Source organism: Epinephelus lanceolatus, chromosome 19 (genome assembly GCF_041903045.1).
Source record: "Epinephelus lanceolatus isolate andai-2023 chromosome 19, ASM4190304v1, whole genome shotgun sequence".
Taxonomy (NCBI): Eukaryota; Metazoa; Chordata; class Actinopteri; order Perciformes; family Serranidae; genus Epinephelus; species Epinephelus lanceolatus.
Genome location: NC_135752.1, coordinates 24,737,143 through 24,749,488, shown reverse-complemented (window position 1 = coordinate 24,749,488; position 12,346 = coordinate 24,737,143). Strand labels below are relative to the sequence as shown.

General features: G+C 40.7%; 1 protein-coding gene across 2 annotated transcripts in view; it reads right to left on the bottom strand.

The window, feature by feature from the left end:
- Positions 1–1,148: 1,148 nt before the first annotated feature.
- Positions 1,149–12,346, bottom strand: part of sfswap (splicing factor SWAP) — an 82,215-nt gene continuing 71,017 nt past the window's right edge. For both annotated transcript variants that reach the window (XM_033646908.2, XM_033646909.2), the window contains exon 19: positions 1,149–1,880. In XM_033646908.2, the coding sequence (XP_033502799.2) occupies positions 1,815–1,880 (66 nt within the window). In that variant the 3' untranslated portion in view covers positions 1,149–1,814. The remainder of the gene's footprint in view (positions 1,881–12,346) is intronic.

Below are 12,346 nucleotides of genomic sequence, written 5' to 3'. Positions count from 1 at the left end.
TGGCTCCAAGAGCGAGTCAATCCTCATAGACCCCCATTTTGAAATACCCAACTTTACAACAGAAATAAACATGTTTACAGCCTGTTACAAAAAATGATTTTGGTCTCTATAGCCAATTTACCCATTTATGACATATGATATAATGTAACCATGATGTAACTTGAGATTCATTGAGTGTAGGCATACCTGCAGCTGTTATTTTATTGTATTTTCACTTCATGAAAGTTAACTGTAATGCTTTTGTCCCATAAAAAAGTCAGGGTTGTACTAAAAGACCGTCTAATGAGTCAGATGTTTTCACGCAAGTACCTTTGTTTCAATGGTTTTATGTCTTTTTTTAGCTGGCAAAAATTAGCTTACACATTATCACAGTTGACCAAATGCACTGTGCTAACCAAGCGAGCAGCTGGATTATCTCCAACCTCTTGTCCAAATATGGTCACTTTTGGCTCCAAAAATCCAAGCTGGTGATGGTCAAAATGCCAAACTCAAGGCTTCAAGACTGGGGTCCACAAATCAATGGATGACATCATGGCAGCTACATCCAATTTTTTATACAGTCTAAGGGCTCCTTGGCATTAGGCTGTGGTGTCAAAACCACTGAGCTCACTGGATGGACTGACTTAATGTTGCCACATTACTGTTTACCTGTTGTAACAAAACTATAAATGACAATATAGAGAGATGAGATCACCCATGTTTTACTGTCTTTTCATTGATTATTTTTCAGACTCTACACGACCATGAAAGTGATATCTCTCTCTTCATTTAGTCCCTTGAGAGCATGAACCAGTCAAGTACAATTTCTGTGCCCAGGATTAACTGCCAGGGTACAGAAATGGGTTTAAGCACCATCTCAGTGGCAGCAGCAGACACGTGAAGGGTATCAGCCGATCAACAGTTATGTTTATCGGGGTTATCAGCAATGCTGTTGTGACATTAAACTCAGTACAGTCAATGGAGGTGAAGGTTTGGGTCCAGCAAACATCACTTCTTCTATCTTAACAGCATGTCCCAAATGAAGGACAGTGAAGACGAGGAGGGAGGGGGAGTCTTTTGCTCTAGTTTCAACTATTTTACTTATCTATCAACTTTTGTTTTTGTACAATAATCCACAGGTAAAAAAGGAAAGCAGTACGGCACACAAGTAAATCATAATTGAAACTTTATTGACAGTTCGGATTAGAAAGTTGTTTTGCATTAAATTCCATTACAGTACAAACCAGAAACAGAAGTAGAAGGCCACGCACTAGAGCTGAGGGACACGGTAGAAAATTAAAAGGGCTTCTCAAGCAGACGTGTGAGGTGCTGAAGGGAGAAGACAGCTGGGGGCGGACATAAGAGGGAAAACAACAGCAGAAAATAGTAGATGAGGGAGGAGAGAATTGAATTTATCAAAACAACACGACCCTTCATAGAAGGAGAGAATACAGACCTCCAGCAGCTTTACGTAATGCTGCAAAGAATGACTCACCACGTGGGAGAAAAGTAGAATGTTTTTAAACAGGATGCAAATTAACATATGGATTTACTTCCACATTTGCACCAAAACATGTCCGCCGCTGACATGATCCCCGCGCAGATGAGCTGTTTTCTCAGGTCAGGTGTGAAACCGAATATTTCAGCTTAATGAGTGCCTTTACATCACTCTCACAATACTGCAGAAGACATAACGTAGCCAAACTGAATCTGCCGACACTCAAATCAAGATGAAATAATAAATCAAGTATGGACACAGGTGGATGAAACAGATCCAGGCCAATTACATCTCCAGGAAATCAGAGGATGCCGACTGCTGACTGGACATGCCGTTTTTAGGAATTAGGAGGTTGGAAGGTCTTGGAGGTGGCAAGCATGGCTCGCACTTTGGCCATCAGATCCTGAAAACAGAGAAAAGCCAAAATGAGAAAGAGAGAGATTAATTTCATGTACTACACATCTACACACATATGGTCTGAGTAGGGCCTCATTTAGGCCACCTGTGAACCCTGCAGCTATATGCCCTGATGAAGGCCAGTGAGCATGGCCGAAACATGTTGGTGATTTTAATGTTCATCATGAACTAGCCATTTAATAAAGGCCTTTTAACTTTTGCACCAGAGAAGAGTTGCCTTGGATTTTGTTTTTTTCAAGAACATCTACACGTATATTTTCGGTGTCACTGGATAACTGAGAATGAACTTGAAATCTGAGTGGGACTGCAGAGTTGTTGTACACCTGTGTGTATAATAATACCACTGCATGGGGTGTTACAGCAACCACCAATAGGATGAGAGCCTAAAGGTATATTTATATCAGACTGTGTGTTGTTGAAGCCAGCAACAACTCTAAATCCTGCACCATCTGATGATCAAGTTATCGCCAATATATTTCTCTGCTCTCTGTTTTGCTTCGACTTAAACACATCTACTGATCCCTCTCCAATAAAGAACTGCTATGAAAAAATCCAATTGATCTTGAATCAACAACTGAGCTGGGGACCAAAATGGAACATTGAGGGGAAAAGCAGCAAGGAAATTATCTTATTTTGAAGTAACTGTGAAAGAAACATTCATGTTGTTATTATTATTATTATTATTGTTATGTGAAGGAGCTGCTTATTGCTAATTATGGGTATAATAATACATCAGTCTGGAGCAATATATTGATTCAGTAATCCAATCTAACTATCCAATATCACTGATGCCAAGTGTAAACAGAGATACATAATGTCATCTTTATATCCTCCTGAGACCCGAACTTTAGTTTGGTGTGCATTTTTAATTTCTCCTAGCTATTTGGGATCGGTAGGACCCGATAAGTATAAAAAACTAAACATTGTGAACAATAATTAAGTCCCAATGCCCACCAATAGGACAACGATAGAGTTCCAATATCTTCAAACTAGACAATAATAAAGTCCCAATGCCTTCAAACGAGTACTTCCTTATTAACAGCATCTTAGCTTGTTGCTGTTGCTAAAATTGGTCAAATTTGTTGTCATATCAAACTACTAGTTTCAGCCATAAAATGTGATCAGGTTTGGACCTTGTCCACTTTTGCGTCAGCTGCAGACTGACTTGGCAGAGATGGCTTCCATCTTGTTTTTACATGGATTAGTGTATTGTGCTCTTACTACCACTAGATGGCACAAAAAAGTGTCCATGAACGAGGACAACGGGTCTAATTCAAGTAGAATGAAGTATAAGGTCAAGTAAACCCAAAATGTGATGTCCTCATATGAGGACACAAGGTCTCAGGAGGATATGTCCTTATTTTAAATTTGATTAGCATGCATGTGTCGGCGTTTCCATCCCAGCTCACCTCCCTCCTAATCAAACGGTGCTAGCTGCCTAACCAGACCCCCAGAAGGTGTGCCAGGCTTTGAAACTAATTTTTCATAGTGGCCATGCAGTGTAATTACATCACAGGACGTCCTGTACCTAAAAGGACTTTTTCCCATAGACTTACATGGTGAAATATACATCTGTAAATCAGCTGATACATTTTTTGAGCATCACAATCCCCCCCCCAAAATGACCTTTTTACTATCAGGATTTGATGGATTTCATTTGTAACTCTAGAAGAGCCACACGATTGAATCCCGATTCAAGTTAGTGAAGCGCTAAACCCGGAAGTAGCCAGCTCAGTCTCTCTAGTGTGCCTGCTCTATGGGCCACACAGTGTGGAAACAGTGCCGATCATCTGAGTAATTTTATATGCAGCGATTGAACTTTCTTGGCTTCATATCGACATTTGGTAATGGACAGACATGGCATGAAAGGTAACCAGGGTGCGTTGGTTGTTGACGTTCTGGGACGCCATGTCAAGTTATACGGGTTACATGCATTGTCCTCTTTAAAAACACACTTCCGTTTTCACAGGACATTAACTGTTTACACATGGTCACTCTCAAAATAAAAGCACTGCATCAGTACAAAAAGCTTTTTTTCTTCCTTCCAACAATGACCGCATGTGGCTGCATTTAGGCAACAACAACACGTGGTTAGGTTTAGGAAAAAAACAACAGGGTTTGGCATTATAATCTTAGGACGCAAACACCGCTTTCCCAGGTGAAAGTCAGTATTTGTTGGACCCATCTGGCACCAGCCCCACCCGCCCTACTCTGACTTTCGCCACCTTAACTGTTGTTCTTGTCCTATCTCAATTCCCCCTGATGCCGCAGAGGGCTGTCACTATAATAGCGACTGGCCGCGTATCATGCCGAGGTTAAAGGACGGCTTTTTTCGTCAGTATCTGACGTCGTAAGTCACTGCCCAAGTGCTGGATTTCCCATGACTTTGGAGTGAGACCAGATAGTCATGCACCACTGAGCAACTTCTATAGGAATAAACAAGGGTCCATGAGTCTAACACCAGGCAGACAATGGAAAGAAGCCAAGAAAAAGACACTGAGAATGTTTACTAATATCCTCTAGTATTAAATGCAGGCCCCTGACTTGAATTGAATCAAAATTGTATTGTGGCTGACTTTGTGATGTCAGCAAATATCGTATTCTTGTCTGAAGAATCGATATATTGGATTGTGATGAAATTTGGGACTTCCACCTCTTCTAATAATGCTGTTCCCATTGGGAATGAACCCCCCCCCCCCAGTCTGCAGCCCCTTGATATATTGTTGCATAATAAGGCTTGATTTGGAGTACGCTTTCTGCCCTTGAGCAGTCAGTAACACATTTTAAGTACAGAATAATACCCTGTAAGCATATTACGTCCTCCCCAAGCCGTTATATCAACAGTCACCTAATCCTTAATTTCAGTGGCTGACCTGCTCAGTGGCCAAAAGTAAATGTATTATGTAAACAAGACAATGATAGGAAAAAAACAATTTGCAGAAAGCTGCAGTTGCCAGAAATGAGCATGGGGCTAAACTGAGATATATAAAGTAGATTGAAGCAAGTAGAGAGCTGCCACAATGCCAAATTCCATTCCTCCCCTCTTCAGGTAGAAATGTAAATTTTGCTGACTAGGGGGCAAACGCATGCGTTGCTGAATAGGAAGTGTTAATTTGCATCCCAAGAGTGATTCATACACGCATGGACAAATATCCACCCTTGAGCTCTCCTGACAGATGAGACAAATTAACAGCTGTAATCACAGAGGGAAGGAGCTGTCATATCAAATCACTCAAAAGGCTGTTTCTCCCTAAACCCTGGTGTATCCAACTCTATCACACTCACAAACACACACGCACACACACATGAGGAAGTGCTCACTGAATGTGACAAACAAACAATGCCCCAAATTATTAACAACTGAGTGGAAAGTTGTTCAAACTATAGCGTAATTCTTGTCTTAGCAAACAAAGTGCAGCAGGAACTGTATAACATTAATAGATCATCACAAGTTACGTTACAGCTGTCACACACGGGATAGCCGAGTATAGTTACATAATACTGAAAAAGCATGAAGCCCACTTACAACTAAGGATTCCAATAAACAATGCATAGGATGTCAACCTAAATATTCATCCAACATTTTATAAAACACAAATACAAGCTTGCATTTGAAAACTGTTTAATAATACAAACCGATTGCTGACTGCTCAGCCTGATGGAGAAACAACATACTCCGCACTGATCTGTTATCGCAACACAGTACATCAGCTGTGGAATATTTAAATCTGGAATATGGAGAAAAAAAATCAACTTCAGAAAAGTAACAAGGCAGCGTTCCAAGTAAGTTATTAAGCTATCAACTTAAAGAAAAACTGCATGCAATAGTCTACCTTCCACCTTATCTTCCCTCTATCTGTCACTTTGTTTCTTTCCATCTTAAACACACACAAATTGGAAACTGCTGCAGCGAGGCTTGTCTCTGTGCTCTACTCATGTCTCAGCTGTAGTTCACCTAAGTCAAACAGGCCAAATCTATTTGTCCTAGGATAACGCAGACATGACCCACCCTATTCTCCCTCTGAGTGGCTAGTACTTGTTGGATTCGTTGGTTGGACTGGGTTGGGTTTAGGACAGAGGAGTAAGATTGGTTACAGTTTGGGTAAGAATATCAGGGTAAGAGTAGTGTGGGTAATGCTTTTACCATCGTAGAAAGAACAAAAAAACAACAACCTAGAAATACTGCCCCACGGCTATATGCCTCTGCAATCCAATCATGTTTCTCTCACAGTTTACATCCATGTCTGTGACAACATAGATACTTCACACACATCTTCCCCCCGGCAGCACAGAAGATCAATACAACCAGCACAGTTTCAAGGATGGCACCTAAGATTAGTGTCATTGATTCAGTATTTGACCAAATGTCTCCCCTTCTGGCATTGAGTAATGGACAGAAAAGTGTTTTAAGCAGAATATAATGTCACAGTGATGTAAACCTTTGACCTTTTGGATAAAAAAAGTAATCACTTCCATCATTATATCCTATTAGACATTTATGTGAAGTTTTGTCACAATTTGTATAAGGATTCTTGAGTTTGGCCCAAAACATATTTTGTGTGGTCACACTGACCTTGACCTTTGACCACCAAATTCCAATCAGTTTATTTTTCTACGGTTCAAGTGAAGGTTTGTTACAAATTTGAAGAAATCACAAAAGGACGATTTCGGAATAAAACTTTCACAAGAACGATACAGACAAGGTCACAGTAACCCTGTCCTTTGACCACCAAAATCTAATCAGTTTATTGTTGAGCCCAGGGGGACATTTATGCCAAATTCAAAGAAATTCCCTTATGGTGTACTTGAGATATTGTGTTCACAAGAAAAAGACAGACAAGGTCACAGTGTCCTTGACCTTTGACCTGTGACTAGCAAAACTGAATCAGTTCATTGTTAAATCAAAGTGGATGTTTTTGCCAAATTTTAAGAAATTCCCTCAGGACATTTCTGGGGTAGCACATTCAGAGGGAAGACATGAATGCAGGGTCACAGTGACCTTGACCTTTAACCATCAAGATCTAATCAGTTCATTGATGACTCCAAGTGAATGTTTGTGCCAAATTCAAAGAAATTCTTTCATAGTGTCTGAAAGAAAGTGTGTTCACAAGAGTGAAAAAGACAAGGTCACAGTGACCTTGACCTTTGACCTATGACCACCAAAATGTAATTGGATAATTCTGCCAAATGCAAAGACATTTCCTCAGGAAGTTCTGGAGATAACATGTTCACATGAATGAAATGGATGCAAGGTCACAGTGACCTTGTCCTTTAACCACCAAACTCTCATCAGTTCATTGTTGAGTCCAGGGTGACATTTGTGCCAGATTTGAATGAATTTTCACAAGGAGCCAGCTATTGCTATTGCCAGTGCGGAGGCATTAACACATTCACATCCATGAAAGGTCCAGATATTTTGCATACTCAATATCTTGGCGCCTCTGTGATTCTCGGCTCACATCCTTGAACAGTTAACACATAGTGCTTGAACGCCAATTGGCGAGCACCGTGCCAACGTCGATTTGTTTCTGATCCTGGGCTTTTGTTGGGGACCTTCAAAAACAGCTGGCAAGCAGAAAATCTGGGCTAAAGTTATGTAATGTGAACCAGGCATAAGAGGTATTTTAAAATCCTATTGGAAACAAGTTGCATCGAGCACATAAGGAGACATTTCACAGACTTGCTTCTGATTGCAAACATACCCACACTGCAAGGTTAAACAACAACACTACAATGTACTGTTAAAATACCTCAAGGGAGCTATGCAACAGCTTGAGCTCTCTCTTCACTGCACGTACACACACCTGCCTGGGAGAAGTTCTCCACAACTTTTCTCTTCATCTCTTATCAAGCTTGAAGACAACTTAGACTGGACTTAGCCTTTCTCTTATCTTATCTTTCAAAAAGCAAAACAAAACATGTACACTGCTACAGATCTGAACTATAAGTACAACAATGTTAAAAAAAGATACAGCGCAGGTTTAAAAGCTTTTCTCAAAGTGCATGACGCATTCATCAAACAGAGCAAAGCACAACAAATGTAAAGCAGAGAAGGAGAGGGGACAGAAGACAGAGGAACAAAGACAAACAGGAGGAAAATGAGAGACGGGCTGAGGCGAATAGCAACCAGGCACCCTCGGGGAAGAGGAGACCATTAGGCAGATGAGGATGTGCTGAATTATTCAATATGTGTTTGTAAAACATCACAGATGGGGTATAAGTAGTTAGTGGTTGTGAATCTGTGCATGTTGCAACAGCAGCGAACAGCATGTTTTCATGGGCTCACTTATGTTGGTATGTCGAGATGAAGATAAGAGAAGACGTTCTTTTTAGTTATGCGAGAGAAGGAATGTTTTTAGTTGGAGTATCAAGAGATTTGAAACGCGTGGTTTTGTATATCTGTGGTGAATCTGTAAACACCGGACACTCTGAAACACGCTCTGTCACTCTCTCCTACACACATGCACACACACACACACACAGGCCCGTGGCCAGAGGAGAGAAAATGTTCCAAATTCTGAAGTTGCACAAGTGTTCACAAAATAGTCAGCGTTGCTTCTCCATTCACACTCTATTGACCTCCATTAGCTCGAGTCCCAGTGCTTCTCAGATTCTGGCCTTGACTGTGGCCTCGCTACATTCAGTGCAACACTGGTTTGCTTGTAGGTAAAACTACTCTTACACCTACACATATTTTATGCTCCCAGTGCTAAATAATAAAGTTACAGAGTATTACTGAGGCTACACTTTACATTCAAAGGCTACACCTGCACACTAGGCCCTACTCTTCATGCTTAAAACATGTAGTTGCACAGTGGTTGCGTGAGAATCAGTAAATCAATATATTGCATCGCTTCACGCAAAGCAGGGACAAGCAGACATGGAATTAAAGGATTATTAATCAAAGGTGGTGCTAGAAATGAAAAGAAGTACATATGATTTAAGTCATGAGACATTTCCAGAAATGTTTTTCATCTTGGCTTTAGACAAATCAAGGTAATTGATTTTGAACTTTGTCTTGAGGGATGTTTTTCCATGTTCCTGCAGCAGTCAAAATTAAGCAAATGAATGGTATATTGCATTATTGCACTTAAGTGCTGGCAGAGAAAAGCGAGCCAGATGAAAATAAAAAAAACAAAACAAAACAAAAACCAGCAAATTAAAGAGAAAATGGTGAGATTTTAATCTTAATTTTAACTGAGGTGAAAATTGGTGTGTGTTGAGAGCACTCTGGAGCCTCTTTGCTCATTTAAGAGAGGGCAGTGAGACAAACGTCCTATGAGGTGATACACCGTTCTTCCCTTCATGTCATCTAATCAGCTTAAACCTTTATGCCAATCCCACAATATAGCTATTTTTCTTCCAGAGCTGGTGTGTGTGCGCGCATTAGATTAAGGTGCATTTCTGAAAGCAGCATGATAAACAGCCATAAATTGGACACTGTAATTTTAAAGAGAGTGCAATGGGGAGAATGTCAGAATTTATTGGCGAGGCGTGTGTGAGGTTACATTGTGAGTAATGTGTGTGTACCACTTATTCAGACAAATGCTCCTTTTATTGCGTGCTGTAACACCCAAGTGAGACAAAAAAACACACACACAGCCCATGGCAGCGACATTTTATGTGTCACAAACAACCCACTCATTGCATTAAATTTACAATATAGACCAAATTATGTGACATCACTACACGCAGTGTCCTGTGTAGAAAATGACAGTATGGCGGCCATGTTTAAAGTCCGTGCCACCTCAATAACAGTCTGACTGCAGCAGAAATAATGAATAATTAAAGTGTTACACTGAGCTACTGTTAAATGCAAGTGCAGTAGGGAGGTGACTCCAGCAGGACGCTGATGTGGCAAGTACAATGCACAAAGCATTATCATTCTGACAGTTGGTAGAGACAACTGTGAGGAAGTGGCCACATGCAGAGCTTGGAGTGTGATTGCTGTAATTTTATGGATGGAAGTGTCTAAGCTGTCTTTAACACTCAACGGGAGACAGTGGCTTCTGTGAGCTGTTGACAACAGTGGTAGTGGTAGTCATCAAGTTAATCGCACTTTTGTGTTTGTAAAACTTGCAATAACTGATTTTTTGGCCACTTGGGGGCAGTGAAAACTAGTTGTGAACACATTTTAAACCAAAAAGTTGTTATAAGGGAACATTAACATTCATTTGGAGGCATGTCTCTAGCCATCTTGCGAATGAAAGTCCAATATTCACTTTCTTCTAGCTCTGCTTTTTGGTGTCTACAAATCCACGGGAAATGCTTCACTATCTTTACCAGCTGGTCACTAACTGTGTCAGTTCGTTGCTGAGCATGAAAACAATGCTATATGAATGAACTGTTGCAGTTGGACAGATTTACAATGAACTCCAATACACAGTAAACCTCAGTAATATCAAGGGGAGCTGCAGAGTCAGGTGGTAATTCTCTGAAGGCTCACCAGTACGGGTTATGCTGGGGTTGGGAACGACAGTTAGTGTCATATGCGATAATCCATTGTTTCATCTCATGTAGTGTGTCATAGTAGTCGACAACTGACACCACGTCTGGGACGCCTCACGCCACCCAACATAAAGTCTAGCATATTTGACTGCTCCCGTCACAGTCATCACTTTGATCAATAGGAACACAAAGATCTCTGCTGCCATAGACAACTGTACGTCAACACCCCAGCCTTTTTGATATTTCCTCTAGGGACGTTACCACAAGAGTAAAAAGGGAAAAATGATGGTGTGAAACAGCAGAGGCACTTAAGCAACTGGGTGAGTTCTGCCATTAGCATCAAGCTAGCAAAGACTGTTATTTCTTCATAATGGAGGATATAAAGGAATGAAATAAAAAAAGTAGCAGCAGGGCTTTTACTGACCACAGCTGCAGAGGCTACCAGCTTCATTTGAAACAGACCACGTTATAAACGGGACGTTATTTATCATTCCCTCTGTATTTTTATTTTTAATCCGCACCTGTTTTCCTTGATAAACTTAATTCATCTTGCCATTATTTCAAACTCAACACTTCCTGTATCCATTTAAAATTAAAAGCCCCTTATAATACTGGTTGAGAGAATCCCTTCATTTTCTAAAAAGCTTTTATTGTGAAAATTTGCAGGAACTTGTTGTGGACAATTCAGTGACTTGCACAGTTGCATGTGGTACTTAAAATGTAGCTCCTGCCATCTTGTGGCGCTTTTTATGTTACTATAATAACATTTCGTCTGGCGCAAGACTTACAAGAATAACCCGATGACATCACACATGTTGTGAAAGATGACCAGCGATGACTGGTCTTGGACCAACGTGTAGTCTGTCATGTCTGTCGGCCAAGTCACGGCACGATTTCATAACTTCATAATCGCCTAATCTGAAATAGTGACGTGTAGTGTGAACCTGACATAACCCCTTTCACATTGTCATATATCATTTGATTTTTGTTGTTATATGGAATAATGGATTAGACTGGAAAAAAACAGTCATCTTGCAGACAGTTTCCAGCCAAGGAGGCAAAAACCACCTTAGAAAACACTGAAACTTTTGGCTTCTATGAAGAGGTGAGGTCGACTGATTCATACATACTAATTTTGGTAGGAGAAACCTTTTGAACTCAACCTCAGCGCGTAGAAGTGCAAACTCCCCTTTCTGTCTGAATTTACAAGTGCTGGAACAGAGCACATTAGCTCTGCCTCCTTCCTCAGCAGAGAGGTGAAATCCAGCATCCAAAGAGACGACTTTTGTCAGGGGCAAGTTCACCGAGGTCTCCACATTCACCTGCCGCTCAACTGACATCAACCAATATTCAGCCTCTATCTTTCCAGATTCTTGGCTATGCTCCCAGAAGGAGTGAAGGGGGTGGAAGTGCAATTTTAGCCAGGATGAGTTGTTACAGTTGTAGCATGCAAACATTTGTCACTGTAAGAAGATGATGTATATGGGTCATGATGGCCATGTTACTCTGTAGAGGTAGATAAAATACCAGGAACAACACTGGAAACTATAGCCTAAAATACCGTCAACTAACAAAACTCAATGTTGGTTTTGACTGAATTACACAGTCCTGATTATCAACTGCTGTCAAGGTCAAGAGTTAAACTTTTAAGTCAACATGGTACAGTCCAAAAGGTACACAGACCCATGGAAATGTTGAGCCCCTACAGTTTTGTGGAACTGAGCAAACTCTGCTGTGTGATACAGTCAATAGCCCCAAAACAAGCAATAACCTTGGACCTTGAGTTGACACCTGCTGTTTTAAAAGGTCAACAAAAAGCTCCAATTTGCAAAGGATATTTTACTGCTGGTGTAATGTGTTTTCTCATATTGGCACTGAATACAGGATCTAACTATACACACCCACAATGTGCACCAACAGTTATAATGTAAATAAACAGGTGGACGTGAAGACACAAGCTCAACCACTCAAAAACCATGTTTACATGCACAAATATTCCAGTTT